The following is a 19,691-nucleotide window of genomic DNA, read 5'->3' as shown; positions in this document are numbered from 1 at the left end:
TCCTTGGGGCCTGGTCAGTCCCTATAGACTTGACCAAGTGGCAACCTCTGAGGCTGAAAAATGAAGCCAATACGGGAAGTCCCAAAAACTGCGGTCCTTTGAATGACCGCTTATGACTGGTTCCAGAAACCATTCAGTCCCCATAGACCCCCCATGTTAAAATGGCAAACTTAACAGCAGAAATAAACATGTTTACAGCCTGGTACAAAAAACATTTTTGGTCTCTAATTTCCCTGTTCATGACAACTGTATGGGGGGGGTGAATTTCTGTATAGCTTCACCCTTTTAAATGTTTTTTAGGCTTATTGTTAGGCATAACATACAAACCTTTGTCACAACAGACACAGCAGACATTTTGACTTCTCGAAAAGCACAGGTGAGATTAGTAATTCTATCGATGCCACTAAGTGTCTCAGTAAGCTTTTTTAGTTTGCCAGAGTGCACAACACCAGGGCCTTCCCCCTAAAGTGGAATGCAGCCATCACTAATGCAATTAAATCCACCTGTGCATGCTTTACCACTATGTCTTATGGAGTTTGCTCTGTTGTCATTGAGCTGGCTCAGTTGTGATCATCTGAACAATGAAACCAGGGCTAAGATATTTTTGTGCGTGTATCAAAAGAAGAGTACTATATTTGGGCGAGAAGCTGGAGCTGTGGAGGAGCAAGGGGTGGATCTGACTGAGAGCCTAGGACGCTATCAGCAGACAGCCTCAAAGTGACTCGCCCATAATTATGTGTAACTTTAAGCCTTAATAAAATGAAAACGAGTGAGTTATATAAAAATTCAACTGCCGTACAGTATAAAGACCAAAACTGTTTTTGTACCAGGTTGTAAAGTTTATTTCTGCTGTAAAGTTGGGCATTTTAACATGAGGGGGGGTCCTTTGGGGATCGAATGGCTTCTGAAGCCAGCTTCAAGTGGTCATTCAAAGAACTGCAGTTTTTGGTACTCCCAGTGTTGGTTTCATTTTTCAGCCTCAGAGGTTGCCACTTGCTTTGCGCACAGATTCTGTTGAAATTGCACATGCACATGAATCAAGGCTTAGTGTTTAAGTATCACTCTCAAAAGAATCATGATTACAAGTCATCATTAGTGTAATTTATGCCCCACACTTCTTCCTGTCTTCTTACTTAATGAATAGAACAATGTGCTGCTGCTTTCAGTCATAAGGACGGTGTTTTCATTTGAAGTTTAGTGTGTCCTCAATTAGCCTCTTTATTTCACTGACAGCAGTCTCAGGTTGCTTCTGGTGAACCCTCTGCATCTGAAATATTGATATTCCTCTTTGTTGTTCGGGTGGCAACTAGACAGGAAAGTGTAAACTCCTTTGCTGAGAAGACGTTGTTCCAGATTTCCAAAATATAAACACAATAATGTCTAAATTTTACCAACAATGTTGCTAACAGCATTTACTAGTAAACAGATATAAGCGTGCACTGGTTAATCTTGTGAATTGTGTGTTAAGCATATTGATGGTCATTTACACACAGCAACCTTCATTATTTTGTCCTCAAAAGGAGGATAGTGGTTGTTTTGTTTGCTTCTTTTTTCATCTTGAATACTTTGATGTGGTTTTGTAATGAGGGTCTGTTATCCATATAGGAGCTAGTAGTTTAGATGCCATCTATGCCCTAATGATCTGTAGCATCATGGCTGAATGACTGAATGGGCCCACGGGGAACAAGCCCAGAGGTCTAAGAGGTCAAGGGTCCCCTGGGCCAGAGTCTTAGTTTAAAGTGACAGTTAATATTTCTTGTTGGAAAGTCATTAAACATCTATAAAGAGACGCAAAACAACTGCAATACTAGTACAAAGAGACAAGTACAAAATACTTCAAAGAGACATAAAATGGCTACCAAGAGACAAAAAACAACTGCGAAACGGCTGCAAAAGGACTGTAACGAAATCAGAAACGTCCACAATGTAACTCCAAAGAGACACAAAACAACTGCAAAATAATTACAAAGAAACAAGTGCAGAATGACTTCAAAGAGATGTAAAATGGCCACCAAGAGACGCAAACGACAGCAAAGCGGCTGCAAAGAAATCAAAAACAGCATGGACCCTTACAACTTGAATGCTGGGTAGGGTTTGAATGAAACTTTCAGGATGTATTACTGGTACCTCTTACAACATTGCTTACAATTTCTTCACTTTATTACAACACAGTTCAGTCAGTTTATTCCAACACTATTTGAACACTTAACTTTAGCAATTTCTGCTATTTTATATTCTCATGTCAATAACATATTAATACTTTTCAATATTTTTTTCTTGATTATTCTAAATATTACCCACTTTTTTCCCCCATTGAAAACGATTAGAGTGTTTTATTTCAAAACCCTCATTCCAAACATTGGATGAACAGCAGGTGTCCCCACTTTAAATGTGGCAAGTTGATGTTTCATATAAAAATAAAATGATAAATATTTTCAATAAGAAAAAGATGCTATTTTAGTTCACTTTAAGAACAAATATGACCGAACCTTATTCATCTATAACAAGTGGGTTTCATTAAAAATAGGACATCATCTGATAATCTCTGCAGGTTGTTGCATCTCATGTGGAAATGAGGATGACACAACTGTAGCTTCTAACTTGATGCAGAGAAAGCATTTGATAGGATGGAGTGGATGTATCTTTTCCTAACACTGGCAGACTTTGGCCTTGATCCCTTTTTTATTAAATGGGCCATATTATTATACCACAATCCTAAAGCATCTTTGCTAACAAATGGCAGGAAATCCCCTCCTTTTCCGCTTCACAGAAGGACAAGGCAAGGCTGCCCTTTATCTCACCTAATCTTTGGACTGGTACTTGAACCATTACCAGTTGCTGTAAGGCAAAATGACAACATAGTTGGCATTAAAGCTGACAGAATCCCTGCAAAAACTGTGCCTCACATCATCACCTTGATTAATATTTTTTTTAGGCATATCAGGATACAAAATAAATTGTTTGAATTTTGAAGCAGTGCTCCTATAGAGACTCTGCCCTCTTAGTGTTAGGCAGGGATGGCAATTTACACAGCAACCATCTGGTCTGGACATATCTGGGTATCAAGCTAAATCCCTTTTAGGAAAAGTTCATATTTTAAACATGGTAATAGTTCTTAAAATAAAACATCTAAGTTATATGCTATCATCAAGCTTACCACGCAATGCATTATCAAAATGTAATGAAGCTGTATACAACTTTTCATGGACTGGTGAAAACCATATATAAATCAGACAAAACATTATGTGACTGTAAAGGAGACCAAGGCCTTCCCCATGTAGACTAGTATCATTATGCTTTTTGAAACAGCTATCAAAACTATATGCCTGGCTGTGGTTGGCAAGACATCACCGCTATCCACTGCATATTGGTGTAACATTGTTTGACTGGGCATAGCCAAAAGCTGTAATGGAAAAAGGGTATATTTGTGCCACCATTTTGACTATACACAGTTCAGCCATATACTAGGGTTTGACCTGTCTTGTTGCAGTTTGTATACAAGAATTCAACATACTTAATGTTTTACGCTGAATGGAAGTGATTCAGTACTTGGCACAATATTTATTTGTTTCATTTTCGAGTTGTTCCTGGAGCTGTTTTTCCACAGTCACTTTAAATTTTTCACAGCTGTAAGCTGCTCCTCCATTTCCTTTGTGCACTGCATTTTGTTTGTTGTTTGTTGTTTTAAGCATGCATTCTAACAGTTTTGAGTATCTCTTGGTCAGAGTTAGCATGTAATCTGCATTTTGTAGACAGCCCTTGTTGCATGTCTCCAGCATACTGTAGGGTAGGCGGTTGCTCAAACATGAAACACTGACAGCCTACCCCCACACTGCTCCAGAGCTAAGAGCTGTGTTTCCAGTCTCCTGCTGCAAGGCTGTAGGAGAAACTCTCTGAGACAGACACTCTGTATTCATCACAAAGTCACATTCCTCCCAAGCACTCCGTCTTATTGAGTAGTCACAGTGTGACTACGTTGCTTTCAAGGGCCTAATCTGTTAAGGAAAAACAAGTACAAAGTAGATTTAGCTCTCAGTTTGAAGTTTCTGACATTTTTTTCTTGTCTTCTGTATCTTGTTTCCCCTTTTTTCCATCCTTCTCATCCTTCTATCTTTAACAGGACACTAATGGGTCCATACGGAGTCGATAGAGCTGTTCATTCCATGGAGTTTACAGACTGTGAGAATGGCCTGGGTAAGTAGATTCTGACTCTTCAGCAGCCATGGATAGAAAGAAAGAAATACTTGTCACAGTAAAGATGTCATAACTGTTTCCTCTCCGTCTCCTTCACTCCTTGTGGTCTAACTGCTTCCAGAGTTCATGGTTGTCATGGACCAGAGCCTATACTAGCATTCACAGGGTCAGAGACAAGGTACACCTTGCACAGGTTTACAGTCTATCACACAACTAACACACACATAGACAAAACTTACTCCAAGTTGCCTATGCTGCATTTCTTAGGACAGTGGGAGAAAACTGGAGCATCCGAGGAAACCCACACTAATGCGGGGAGAACATGTAAACTCCACGGAAATCCACAAATCTCCATACTTTTTATAACTAAAATATCCTACCCTTGGCACCAAAACTGAACAGAGTATATGACGAAATACTCCTGTTGGCTTGCATGTCATCCTCACACTATAAATAATCTTTGGTGGTTTCAGATAGTAACAGGAGCTAGTCAGACGTATCTGTCCAATAGAAACGCTAACAGATACAGGACTTATCATTTGCTTTAAAAAGTTGCAAAACAAGACAGGACACTGTGGCAGGGTCTGGAGGGATGAGGTCAGAGTAGTTAAAGCCGGGAAGTGAAGCTTTTGTCTCCCCCCTCTGGCAGTGAGAGTAATTACATAAACACTGTCGACCCATACTAGCTTGCTGCAACTCCAAGAAAGAGATAACAATAGCAAAACAAATCTAATGTAAATTTAAAAAAAAAGAGTTCTCCACCCTTTCGCTCTTGCTGGTTACTCCCAATACACCTGTGTGCGAAAATTGCCACAGACACCTGACACTTAAACTGTAGTATTAGAGAGTAAAATTAGAGAGAGCTGTCCCTGGTGGCAGAAGTGTTACTCTGCATTGTGTGAGCTTACTTGGCAAGGGCTTGAATGTAATGGACGTTCATTTATATGCGAAGTCCTGTACTCTAGTGTTTAACACTTCAGTAAAGTGCAGCAACCAATGTTTCAATAAACTGAAATGTCTCCATCAGAGTTTTGTTAAAACATTGATTATTTGATTTGATTGAATATTGTACAGCAATATTAACTAATTTTTTTGTCCACTTGGGGGATGCAGAACAAGTTGTCACAAAGCCGTTATGGCAAGAAGATTAGCAAACACATCCAGCAGGTGCAGAGCAGCAGTATCATTAATTTGAAGTTGTGTTTGTGTCCGCCTCATGGATGTCAGTCCAATATTCACACTCCTTTAGCTGTGCGTCTTTACTCTTTACCAACTCTCGAGAGAGAAATGTCTGTATCATTACCTACTAAACGCTACAATGTTTTCACCAGCTGGGCTCTATCTGCAGGGATTTTAGAGCTTTTTCACTGACAACAGAGAGCTGCCTGCTGCTGCTGTGAAGCAGGTTAATGAGAGCTGTAAGACTGAACCAAAACAAAGTTGTGCATGATAAAACCAAAACAATGAATTGAAAGAGGCTAAAACATCTTTGAGTTCGTTAGTATGAGTGACACACATTGCCTATAGTCATATGATGAGTCAGTCATGTAATCCATTGTTATTGCATAAATATCGTTAAGTGCAGCTTTAACTCTATCTGTGTCACAGTCCTGCATGGGTCTGTTTTTGAAAACCCACATCCGTCCATACCTGTTAAGTTCAGTACCAGAACCGACCCGTTACTTGTCATTATGTCTAAGTCAAAGCCACACCCACACACACCCGTTCATAAAAGTCTTGTGACCCGACCCGCACCCGTGATTAAACACACAGGCTATAGTAACTCACATTAAGCTGGGTTCTTTGTTCTCGAATTACAAATCCAGTAGAGGAAAAGTCTCTGTCACTGGCTGCGTTCAATGCCAGAATGGCAAAAACTGTAAACATTCTGCGCAATCACTGCCAGGTTAGGAAACATTTTAGCATGCTACTTCCATCACAATAAAACCTCAAAAGGATCCCCTTGGATGTCTTGAACTCGATGTAGGCTGCCACCTCATCCTCAGGCTGCAAAGTTTCATGGCTGAAGTCTTCCATGTAGGTGACGAATGGGTCAAAGGTTCAACTTTTGTTACTGACTTTCAGAATAAAATTAACTGAAGCGTGATAATAGTGATTTAGATGTCAAAATTTAACACGTATACTGTACTTTTTTTTTCATTTGTTTTGTTCTGAAAAATAAAATAAAATAAAACATTTTTGTTCTCACCTGCTGCCCACCTACATGTAGTTCATTTTGTATATATATATAACATTGACGTGACAAAAGTGATCCTCTACACCCCAGGTAAACATGTACTATTTTAATTCAGTCATCATTAGCAACACAATACATTCACTCATATGAAGTCCAAATCACATGCTCAGCTTAAACTAACAACATAATGTACATAGCCTCATCCTCCTGGCAATGGAGTGTGATTTTGTATAGCTGCAATAATTGAAGTCCTACTTTTAAAGGGATTTTCTCCGCAGAGTACGTATCCCTGTTAAGTATCAGTGTGTTTGCCTGGGAGGGGAAGTAGGTCATGTGGCAAAGCCCTAACCCACTTAACTCAGCTGGGTTAAGAATGCAAAGAGCTGCTGTTGTTTTTTTCCTTACTGCACTTCCACACCACCACACTGGTGGAGCCTGTGCCTACGCAAGGACAAACACTCTATATGCATGAATACAATTATAGTCAGACTATAAAATATCCTGCTTAACAGAGTGTGTTTTTAGCACATTTTTGTGCCCCTGATCAGAATTAAACTCGTATTATTACACCAGGCCAGTTGCTAGAAGAAAATTATGGCATTCTACATTTCTGCAAACCACAAATAGGTTACATTTACATGTTCGATATGTATCATATCAGCATTTCTATAATAATGTAGTATGAGAACTGACTTTGTCCTCAGGAGATCTACAGTAGGAGATGGAGGATGGCGTGTCACCTAGGTGAGACACCTGCCAAGCTGCAGACTACTGTTCAGAAGCAACAAACAACAACACTGGTTGTTTTTTAGCTGTTGTTTAGCGAGTCATCGCTGGAATCCCTGCGGCTTTTTAAGCACCAAATGTTGGTGTTTTGTAGTGACTTGTCACTGTTTTTCCAGCGGGAGACCAAAACGTCCCCAGAGGTACACCGCACACTGAATAACAACTTAAAGCAATCTCAGCTGACTGTGGGGTCTTGGACTAATGATAATTTGTACTGTATACCGGTGCTGAATTGTACATAGATTCTGATTCAGACAACTTTGTTAATCTGACTAGGGGCAATTTGTTTTAACAGCTTGCCTTGCACACATACTATAACATAACATACAATACCATGCAGAGACATAAATAGATGAGTAATAGAATAAAACAAAAATATAAAATATGCCACAGCGTTGAGTGGAATAAAGAAATCTTAATAATAAAAGTTAATGGACAGATTATCATAAAAGAGATTAAAAAAAATTACAGAGAATTTAAAAGATGATTAGCAGAGGGAATAAAAGATTTTGAATACCAGTTAGTTTTACGGCATGTAAAGCGAGAAGAGAATATTCTTTCTGGAGGATTTGTTGATTGCAAAAACCGAACAGATTTTAACAGTACTATTTACATTGTTTCTGTCTTTCAGTGTGAAAGATACAGTGAAGATACAGTGTGAACTCATCTAACTAAAAGAGAAGGAGTCTCTGTCTGTCTGTGCTTTGAGGTTCTCAACAACCATTAAACCAATTGACTTCACACATGGCAGGTGTATTGCTGAGGACCAGAGGAAGTGCAGTGTTGAGTGTGAGCTCATAAGATTAAGTTATTGGACATATTTATTATTAGTGTGGTATGTACCCTATTAACTATAACACCAGTGGTTCTCAACCTTTTTTGAGTCAAAGACCCCTAAGCAGATACACATTAGGTCACGGACCCCCATTTAATAACATTTTGCATCAGGGACCTCCATCTGAAAAGATTTTGGTTGTTAGATATGATTAAGATCCAGAATTCCACAGCACTACTTGCTCAATTGCAAGTGGTGAAAAAAAATCTACACTCTTTTACCACATCATTTTTCGGAGCTGATGCTGGAAGCAGCTAATTGTGGTTGCTGATAGGATGTTTTACAAACTATTGTTATCAAAGAACTTGGCATCGATAGAGGCCGATGTCTGCGCAGCTTCCACCACGTGGGGACATACATTACCAACCAGTGCTAAATAGGGGAGGGTTGTGTTAAGTGATCAGTGGGTACAGCTAGGAGGTTCCTTCATGACTGTATAAAAGTGTATTGTTCTTCATTTTAACTTGCATTTAGATTAAGTTTTTGGCAGGCCCACATCAGTTGCCAGGGCTATAAGAGCAAAAGTCTGGAACTTACTGCCATCACTTACTGTTGCAAATCAAAAGCCCTCTTGCCAACTTTAATCGTTGTTGTTTTTTGATAACCACTAATAAATAAAAAAAACAAAACAAAATACAGTCTACCTTGTCACTTGCTACAGTACATTGAAGAACAGATGAATAAATCTTACATTTTAGCAAACATTTCTTGCATCATTGGTGTAACTTTTGGAGTGAGAGCTTTTGTTTCTGGAAAAGCCTGGTCCCATATAACTAGCCATTAGCAACTGACACGTCCGCTCTAGTATTGCTAGGGGATGTAAGTATGTCATCACAAGTCTATTGCCCAGGAGACAAGGAGGAGTAGTGTTGAGTGTTTAGTTGTTTGAATAGGCACGTTTTTAGGAGGCATGTTTACACAGGCATTGTGCTAGTAGACTTAGAACTATTTATAGCTCATTCGTGGTTCATATTCGTAGTTCATTGGCTTCATAGACATTAATGCATTATGTAAATTATATACTATATGTGGCAGCATAATGAGCTTATATGCAATTAATCTGCAATACTAAGCAATTTCAAATTTAAATGTAGGTTGTATTGTAGACAGATGCTGAGCTGGGACAGTGGAACTCGTGCCTCCATGTACTACACTTTCATGCATTAGAAAACCCGAAATAACTCACAAACATGTCATCATAATGAGCCTCTGTTCAATTTATCAGTGTGCAGTACTGAGAATATCAGTGGTGTTTGTATTGCTACTAATAACTGAGATATAAATGCGATGGATGTCAATGAGATTGTTTTTAAAACTTAGTAACTCATTAGGTATGACAGTTGTTGTGGATAGTAGTAGTAGAATAGTAAAAGACACCAGTAACACCTGTCAGCAAGAATTACACAGAGTATGACATATCACAATTGTCTGTGTTGAAACAATCACAACAGAGCAAACGCACGCCAGAAATGTCTTTAAAAACAATGTTTTTATATTTTTACCATACCTTTGCACCAGAGGTGGAAATTATATCTGTATCAACCACATGAGCTCTACATATATGAAGATAAAGATTTAATAAAGCGTATTACAGTTAGCAGCGAAAAGCACCCAACATGTGAGGAGGAGATAGAAGAAAGGCTGAGTGTGTGTGTGTGTATGTGTGTGTGTGTGTGTGTGTGTGTGTGAACCCACAGTACTTAAAGCAGCACACAGGTGAGAAGCAAAGCAGCTTATAGTCGTCCACCTTGGGCACATGTACGTGTACACGCTGTTCAATACATGAAGCCTAAAGACCCCCTGACTGAAGCCTCTGCAGCAGGTGGGTGTCTGCTGTGCACACTAAAGCAAGCAGTGCTGCTGTCCTACACTGAGGACAGCACATGCTAATTTCTTTGTTAATGCAACTGAAAGCTCTACCACCTCAGTGCGTGGATGGGACACAGTGTTCATAGTGAACATCATTTCTGTCACAGCTGATTTTGTCTGCAGAGTGGGCTTTAAAGAAGCTTATATTCAGTCTGAAAAATGCAGCAGTGACGCTGTGAGGTTCAATAAACATGTTATTTTTATGTTGTTGTGTCATCTTGGATTTTTATAAACCATTTTTAGAAGCAACAGTGCCTTTTCATCACATTGAAATTTGTGATCTTAACAAGGTCTTAAAGTGTTGGAACATTTAATCCTTGGGAGGCAAACATGCCCTTGATGCATCTAGAGCAGTAAAAAATAATGATTTGGGAACAAAATGGGAAGCTGAACGGGAGGGAGAGAGGCATATCTTTTATATTTGCTCCAGCTGCTTATGCATTAGTATGATGTTTTTCTTATCTGATGATAGGAGGGGGGGAGGAGATTGCTTTGAGGCTGAACAAAAGAACAAGAGAGTGTTCTCCTCAGAGAAGAGGAAGAAGGGAGGGATGACTGAGGCAGGGAACTTTATAACCCCATTCTTCCAACAGGCAATAATTAACATGCGCCACTTCGCTCCAGACCCAATTAGTGTTAGCTTTGTGTTCACTGTGGTAACAGCAGCCTTGCACCAAAGAAGCCTTGATCTCCTGGTTAGATAAGGAAAACTTTTCCAGCTAGGCTTCAGTCACTTGTAGTCACTTCAAGCACAAGGATGGAACATGTTAGTAGCATGACAACGTATGCTCAAACAATGGTTTGTATGATACCTAACTATTTATTGCCTCAAGAATTAGTGCCCCTACCAGTTAGGTTAGGTTTAGGAAAAGAATCATGGTAAGGCGTCTTCATGTTACATACTTGATGCACAGTTTGGTTAGTTAGTTTTTTAGAAGAAGAAAAAGGAGAAGAAGAAGATCTGGAATAAGAGGCCTGGTTGGGCATTGTCATGTTATGTACTTGACATAAAGTTGCATACTTAATGTAAAGGTTGGTAGGTTAGTTTTATGTTAGGTTTAGAAATCCTACATAACATTAAGTTTTGTAGGTTAAGTTTTGTAAAGTTACTTAAGTTAGGCTTAGTGAGGTGAAGTAACATAGGTTACGTTTAAGAAAAGAAGCACAATTGGGCATTGTCGCGCTATGTACATAATGTAAAGTTAAGCACATAACATTAAGTTTGGTAGGTTAGGTTTACTAAAGTACAGTTACATAGATTAGGTTTAGGAAGAGAAGCATGGTTGAGCATTGTCACGTTTTGTACTTAATGTAAAGTTACATAACCTAGATTTTAGTAGGCTAGGTTTAGTAAAGTTACAATGGTTAGATTTAGGAGAGAAGAGAGAAGAAGCGTGGTTGGGCATCATCACGTCATGTACTTAATGATATGTTACGAAATTAATGTAACATGACAACATAACAACCTACCTTAATATAATGCAACATCAACTTGGTTTCAAACAGGACACGAACATCTGTGTCCCAGAGGAAAGTCCTGTGTTGTTATGCCGGTTATACATTAATTCCTGGCTCATGATTACGGAGGTAATGTACAAATTCTGGTGCATTACTTTTCATAGTTATACATACAAACAGTGGATGAGAACAGCTTGAGAATGCTCTTGCTCAATCTGCAGTGAATGAAAACATTTGTGCTCCTTGAAATCAAGGAATGACTGGAAAGCTGACTTAAATGACCCTGCCGTTACTCTTCTGTCAGCAGCATGCTGATAAAATAGCAACTGCTGACAAATGACCTTACCCCCACTCCCCTGAGATCACAATATTTAAAATCCCATCTGTACCAAGTTATTATTATTCATTTATGTACTGAATTAGCATTTGTTCCATTTGGAGCCTTTTACTGTGGAACCTTAAATAGTGATATGCATGTAGTGATGTAGTACACTTTCTTGTCCTGAGGACTTTACTCTGTACTGGTAGTACAATGATACAGTACATACTGTCAGAGACAGGAAAACTTGAAAAGGCATTTGGATATTAAGTTAACCATTGTATTTTTTTCTGTTATGTAGACAAGAGTCAGAAAAATGTATTGTAAAATTAAATCCTGAAACTCTTGAATCCAAATTTTCTAAATTTGAAAGGAGAAAATTTGGATGGCTGTGGCTCAGGAGGTAGAGTGGGTCCTCCACTAATCGGAAGATTGGTGGTTTCATTTACCGGCTCCTCCAATCCACGTGTTGGAATATCCTTGGGCAAGGTACTAAACCTCAAATTGCATGTGCAGGTTTAATTGTGTAGCAGGGGGCACCTTGTATGGTAGCCCTGGCCACCAGTTTATGAATGTGTGTAAGTTGATGAATGATGTCCTAAACACGATGAAGCCAGAAGATAATCATTAGTCTCTCTAGTCACAGTGATTGATATCTACAGTATGATTGAGCTTTGAAAACTCAAAATGGACAAACATAAAGAATTTTTTTTTTTTCCTCCCAACAGGAATTAAAGTAATTGGTGGAGTGAAGGAGCTAACTGGAGAAGAGTTTGGAGTCTACGTCAAACGGATTTTACCAGGTGGCCTTGCATCAAGTGATGGTAAGTACTGCATCCTCCTAGGGTATGTTTTCTTGTCATCATGTCCCAGGCTTAGTTTTATAACTTCAATTCAAAGATACCTATTATGAAAATAAGACAGAAGTGCAAAATACACAGAGGCAGTGATACTGCTGATCATTAGCTCAGGGTGCTGTGTCTTATGTCAAACTTTCATCTGTAGTTCTGTGTGATTCTGATGATCTTACTCTAGTCTTCATAATGCACTGTAGTCCATTACAATTCTATTCCTATTAAAGTCAAACCCATTTGGTGAATAAAACATGGTGTACTCGAGAATAGTTTAAATCAAACATTATTACACTCTGAAGTTTAAAAAAAAACAAAGATAAGTAATTCGATTTTTGTTGCAAAAGGTCGAGGTCACTGTGACCTCATTAAACATCTTTTGGCCATAATTTAAAAAAATCATACACTAATTACAACAGCATTTTCACACAAATATCAATACTGTGACATCATAATGTTTCTGGCCATTATTCAACATCATGATTCAGGAAGTGAAGTGGAGACATTTAGTTGTATATTGAATTGGTGACTAATCTTGGGTGCCCACTGGAAATTCTAGTTTTCTCACCTTTTTTTAAACCTTAGTAGCTTCACTATCAGTACATTTGAGATCAGGGTTTGATGATGTCCATCAAACTGGCTTAGTACAACGTCGGCAGTGAAACATAGTGAAGGACAAAGATATTGTTTTTGGGGGGTGCAACAACACAAAGATAGCTGTTATTCTACCAATCTGAACCTGACCTGCAAACTGTCATCTTAATGCATAACAGAAGCACAGTTGTCAGGACTGAGATGAGGACAGATGATCTGGCAGATTCATCAGAATTGTTACTTTTTATGCACAAAATGGATGCCCAGCGTTGGCATGGATGGCTGTTGGAGGAAGTTTGCCTTCAGGTGCTTTCTGCCAGAAAGAGCTTTCAGGGGGCTTTAAAATCATGATATTGGGCTCAGTGGTGGATGACTGACAACCATCGGTGATGGAGATGCCCACCTTTATTTGAGATTACTGTCTTTTCAAATCCTGAGAACTTAAAGCTGTTTCAGCTAATTCACTGAGTCAAGTGTAAATCAGGTTTTCTATCTTTACAATCGATCACTATTACTATAATTTTTTTACTTGCATTGTAGAGCATAAGCTTGAGGACAAGCCTGTGGACTGTTGACGACATGACTATAGTGTGATGTCAGCCAGGTGCATTCTTGTAGGGAGGTTTTGAAGCCTGGATTTGGGTTTGCTGTTTTCCTTGTCACTTAATGGAAACAGAAAATCCAGATTTACAAGGTGACAGTTGACCATTATGCATTATGGTTTATTGATCTGCATGTAAATACAAAAGAAGAACCTCTGCACACTCCATGTGATTGTCCATATAGTACCCAGCAGAGGGTCTACATATGTTGTTGAAGTCTCCTGTCCCTGAATGAACTCACCGAGGAATTTACTTGTGCTAATTTGCAAATCAGATAAGGTGTCATTCATAAATGGATTTTTTTTGTGGGTAACTGATTGGGAGCCTGTGCAGGTTTCGGATACCTGATGTCTATTGTCCTTGACCAAAAAGACACAGTCTTTCTCTCTTCTTCTTCCCCTTCTCCCTGAACACACACAAACACACTCTGTCTCAAGGGCAGAGAGTGTAGAAGGTGTCATATGAAGTTTAAGCTGTGACCATTTGAGTGCTGCAACTAAGTGGGGGGGTGGGGGTGTCCCTGTCTTTCAGGGGTACTAGCGGAGAATTGGTTTTTGGTTTTGGTCCAGAGTCAGAGAAGGGTGTTGTTCAGGTGGACACCTGTTTTCTCTGGCTACAGTTACCTGTAGTTCTTTCTTGAGCCAGCATTGCAACCCTCCAGCACAATAGCAGTCATTCTGTTGAAAGATGTACGACATGTATAGATATTTGTTGATTACTGTCACTGGCTACACCAGAGATACTTGATACTGTTTTTGTACAGAGATATGTATGTCCAACCCTTTGTCATTCCCAGGTCATCAAATATTGACACGATGGGCTCTAGTTTCCCGGCACGGTGCGGCACAGGGTGGCGCAGGGTGGCGCAGGGTGGCGAACCCCGCACAGAGCTAGTTTCGAGCAGCGCAACCCAAGGCGCGCTCAGTTTGGTAGTTTGGCAGACCGAGGTGCGCTGAGATGGGTGTGGCGGCGCAGCAGGGGGAGGTGTCGACAGATCCAGCTTGGGGCAGTGACAGTTTCGTGCCAAAAGGCTTCGCCGAAGATGCACTAAAAGCTCGCCAGCTGAAACCAGGTCTACTGTCAGCGCAGGCGGAGCGCAGTCGGTGTAAGCCGAAGTTTGGCTGACCGGTGGACAGTGCGCACACGTCACCAAAACCTCACAGGCAGGTTTCCAGAATGCCAGGCACGTTAACGATGCAATAAATACCCAAAAAACCACTATTCAATGCAACTATCTGCAATCAGCACATAAATGTATCTCTGTATCGACTGTCCCGTCACATCTGATGTCAGATCAAAGGGGATTGGCACCGCTTGTCACATTTGGCACGTTTGGCACGCGTAATGGAAACCCAACCTGATTTGATAAACACAACTGCAAACTAATGAGTTCACATCCCTCTCAGCCAACCACAAACAGCCACAGCATCAGACAGGGAGTATATATTCAGCATCTGCCATCTTAGAAAAGTCAAAAGAAAAGAAACAGTGAGACTGCGAGAGAGAAAGAGAGAGCGCGCGCGCACGTGAGAATCGCAACATTGATTTACAATTGTGGTGACCTCCTCCCAGGCTACCTTTGCATCATCAGCCCGTGGAGGTCTGCTCGCAGTTCCGTATTTTCGGACACTGCATCAGTTTCCTCCTGGGAGAAGTTTGGCCGTCTGATGCTGCTGCTCTCTTCTGCCATGGCAAATTGAGTAAACTCTCATTACGCCTTCGCACGGTGCATTTAAGGGCGAGGAAAGGGGCTCATTTGATTGGTGTGATGTGTGTAAAACCCACTCCATGCCTTCTCTCCTCCCTCTTTCTGACTTGCGCAGGTAGGAGGGACGGAGGTGGGAAAGAGGAGTAGCTGCGCCAGGTGCACGGTGTGCCAAACTTGCAAAATCCGCCTGGACACACCCAGCTGGCGAAGCGCAGGTGCGCTGCGCCCCCCGCCTCGCCCGGTCTGTGAAATTAGAGCCCATTGTCACACCCTCAGGTGTCTGATAGCGACCCACAGGGTACCCTGTAGTGTATCTGCGACGCACAGATGAAACACATGTAACATGTGGTGTAATGTTGTGAAACCAAGCAGCAACCTCCAAGACTGAAAAATGAAGCCAATGCGGACGTGCCAAACCTGAAGTTAGACCTTCATGTTAAAATGCCAGCTTTACAGCAGAAATAAACATGTTTACAGTCTGGTACAAAAAACGGCTTTGGTCTTTATAGCTAATTTCAACACTTATGACAACTGTGATTTTTTTTTTATAACTCGCTCATTTGCATTTTATATAGGCCTAAAGTTAGGCATATTTAAGGGCGGGCTGCTTGAGTGACAGGCTATCTGCGAGGCATCGCTGCAGTCTATGAGACAGATCCCCCCTAGCTCCTCTACAGCTCCAGCCTTTCACTGGTCACTTCTGGCTTCAAAACAAGCTGTTGACAACTGTAATCCTGACCTCAAGGCTTCAAACGGCATTCCACAAACCAGTGGATGATGTTATGGTAGCTACTTCCATTATTTATACAGTGTAAAACAGTCCTGGTTAGTTTTAGGCAGTAGCTCAGTCCATAGGGACTTGGGTTGAGAACCGGAGGGTTGCTGGCTCAAGTCCCTATCCAGACCAAATATGGAGGGTGAACTGATAGCTGGAGGGGTGCCAGTTCACCTCCTGGGCACTGCCGAGGTGCCCCTGAGCAAGGCACCAACCCCCCCCAACTACTCAGGCCGCCTGTTCACGGGCAGCCCCCTCACTCTGACATCTCTCCATTTAATGCATGTCTAGGTCCTGTTTGTGCATACGTGTGTATTTCGGGCCTGTGTGTATACTGTATGTATATGACAACGGAGAGAAAACATTGAATTACCCTATGGGACTAATAAAGTATATAAAATTAAATTAAATTAAGAATTAAACTACTTGGTTACATTGAGAAAAAAACGTTTTGGGTTTTAAAAAAAGTATGTTTGTTACATAATGTAATGTTAATTAATGACTTGGTTGCGGTCAATGCATGATGACTGTATGTAAATTATGTAGCGTTACATTTAAACAGTGTCAACTTTTGGTTTCACATGGGACATGAACTGTGGTCTCCTGGATAAAAGTCTGTTTTTCTTTGACCCATCCACCTCCCCTTCCACCCGTTGTATGCAGACTTTCTTGCTCTTTATACTACGTTAGTTATTCGCCGTGTCAATTATTGTGGATGGGTTTACACTAGAGTTAGTTAAAAGCCTGGTTTGTCGCATAAAAACACTAAAGGGTGCCTTTGGCATCAATACCACAGGCATCTTGTCACAGTGTCACAAGGTGTCCGTATTCGATTCGGAATCAAAATGGGTTACATCTGTAGGATCAATGAAGTTCAGATTTAACACCTGAACATATACTTTCTAAAAAGGTGTCAGTTCAGAGTGAACAATCATATATCAGTCAAAGAGTGTGTCATAGATCATCCAAAGAAAAGGTGCCATTTATGTTTCTTGGTTCCATTATATAATAAGCTTGTTGTAAATTACCATCAGAAATGCAAAGGTTTTTTTTAATCTTTTTTATTTACGAAGTCTAGAGATGTAAATGAGTTCAGCTGTAGTTCATCAGATTTGCATAAAGTGTTGCTAAATAAAATCTGATGCCAGACTGTTTTTGTGTGTGTCGAGCCTGTCTGGAGAGCACTGGAGTGAAAACAGAAACATTTTCTGTGGCTTGGAACTTGGTTTGAAGAGACACTCTGGGGACTGCAGTGTACATTCACCCTTTAAGAGGCAGGCCATATGTGAAAAAAAATATTGGATCAGTAGCATGATGTCATCAGCTCAACACAAAGATCAGTGATTGAATCATTTATTTAAGGCCCAGACACACCAAGCCAACATCAAAGAAAGAGTGATGATGAAGGAAGACTTTTGGTCGCCTAAGGTCACCTGTGTCTCGGCAAAAAAGTTGCACTTGAACACACAGCAAAGACTACAATCAACAGCCAATTAGCTCATACATTCTGCACCTGTGTGAGAAGAACTAAATCTCCATACCAGCAGGCGGTGGTAGTCTGGTAATAACCTGAATAAGGCTACCTTACACTGAGGAGCATTTTCTTTATGAAACACTGTGTTCTGTCTGGTCTGATAATCAGACTGAGCAGGCGTCATCTGATCACGTTAGCTGTTTTCTGTTAGGTAGTGGGGGATTATTGTACTAAGCAATCACTAGTAAATGATGTATCCACACAAAATTATGGTGGTGGTTGCAAGTTAAAACTTTAAACACTCACGTACAAAAAGTTAGCATAATGTTTGTCATGACATATGATGATAAAGAGTTATTACATTTTTGTAAGCCCGCTTACAACAACCTACACACTGAAGTCGATCTACTCTGTGCTTGTCACCATTTTTGTTGCAATTGTTGTTTCCTGTTGTAATTTTTCTGTCTCTGGCACAGGAATATGACATTAGCCTAGAATTGAGATCCACAAATGCCTTCTCCACTCACAAATAAAAACTTAATTCACAACAGCCTGTTTGAAAGTTGTGAACGTTACAAAGATATTCACATATGCTTTTTATTTATTTGTAAATTAAATTAATGTCTTCACAGATAACTTTTTTTATTTCTAGATTTTGTTTGTGTATGTGCAGATCTGTTTATATTTGCAAAATATCTTTGTGAGTTTACAAATCCTTTTTTTTATATTTGTGGATTTGTCGCCATATTTTATGGTATGATATGTTAAAAAGAACAACTTGAACCTGTTTTTTTTTTTTAATACCATTGCACCGGTAATAGCAGAAGGCTGGGGCATTATATTTTTGTGTTGTCAGTCTGTTTATCCATCCGTCCGTCTCTCCGTCTCTCCATCCGTCTGTCTCATTTTTGTGAATGTGATATCTTAAAGTAATTTCTTCAAATTTGGCACAAATGTCCACTTGGACTCAAGAATGAACTGATTAGAATATGGTGGTCAAAGATCAAAGGTCAACATCAGTATGACCTCATGAAACATGTTTTTGGCCATAATTCAAAATTGTATACGCTAATTGTGACAAGATTTTACACAAATGTCTAAAAAGATATTACGATAAAGTGATGTCATTTTATATCCAAAAAGTCAAAGGTCAACTTCACGGTGACATCATTCTGCAAAAAACACTTTTCTTACCATCACTTAATGTTGTAACTGAGGAACAGAAGGGGAGACAGTTGGTCAGATACTGAATTGGTGACACTAATCTTGAAACTGTGCTGATTGTATAGATCTTCTGTTCTGCCAGGAGGAAGATGCGTGTAAAGCATATATGTTCTCACAGATGTGGATGTGAACTTAACCTTACTGGTTTGTGGAGGCATACAACCACGATACGGTAATTTTAGTGTTTATTTAACACTGCGTTAAGTTAAACAGAAGTTACCAAAAGGACAGACGGATCGTGTGAGAAGGCACATTAAATTATTTGAGCTTTAGATAGATAGATAGATAGATGACGCATAGTTACTTATCCATGCTACACTCTACTTTCAGTAAATCTGCAGTGAACAGAGGTTGGTCACGCAGAGGTTTAATCCTTTTCTCCAAAGTCTGATACTATTGGTCAGAAAAGTAGAGGAGTGAGACAGAAGGTAGTAGAATGTTGTTTCTTAAAGACATGAGTTTTCAGGTGTCTTAAAGTCAGACTGAGGAGGAGAGGTCTTCCCACCATCACAGAGAACGAGTTACGAGCAGTGGAGTAATGCTGGAGGGAGCTTAGAGCTGAGGAAGTGGCAGTGGCACAGTAAGATTTGGTACATCATGTTACCCTTGAGGTTTTAGCCTTGTAGCAGATCTTAAAGTTGAGTGTACTATTGTGAAGAATTCCCACACTTAATTCCATCACATGACTGCATTTCATACTCTCAGAATGGAAGTATCAGCTGGTGTTAGATGCAGTGTGGCAACTGTAGCAGTGGACTGTATTTGGGTGGAGTCTGATTTGGTGGATGTGCAGTAATAGAGCGTG

The 19,691-nt window shown here is 40.1% G+C and overlaps 1 protein-coding gene across 4 annotated transcripts in view; it reads left to right on the top strand.

The window, feature by feature from the left end:
• The window catches only part of LOC117267843 (syntaxin-binding protein 4), a 121,873-nt gene that overhangs the window by 54,682 nt on the left and 47,500 nt on the right, over positions 1 to 19,691 (top strand). For all 4 annotated transcript variants that reach the window (XM_078161309.1, XM_078161308.1, XM_033643887.2 and 1 more), the window contains exons 2-3: positions 4,121 to 4,194; positions 12,387 to 12,482. In XM_078161309.1, coding sequence (XP_078017435.1) covers positions 4,121 to 4,194; positions 12,387 to 12,482 — 170 coding nt within the window. The remainder of the gene's footprint in view (positions 1 to 4,120; positions 4,195 to 12,386; positions 12,483 to 19,691) is intronic.

Source organism: Epinephelus lanceolatus, chromosome 18 (assembly GCF_041903045.1).
Source record: "Epinephelus lanceolatus isolate andai-2023 chromosome 18, ASM4190304v1, whole genome shotgun sequence".
Classification (NCBI taxonomy): domain Eukaryota; kingdom Metazoa; phylum Chordata; class Actinopteri; order Perciformes; family Serranidae; genus Epinephelus; species Epinephelus lanceolatus.
The sequence above is the reverse complement of the archived record's forward strand: the minus strand, read 5'-3'. Positions and strand labels throughout refer to the sequence as shown.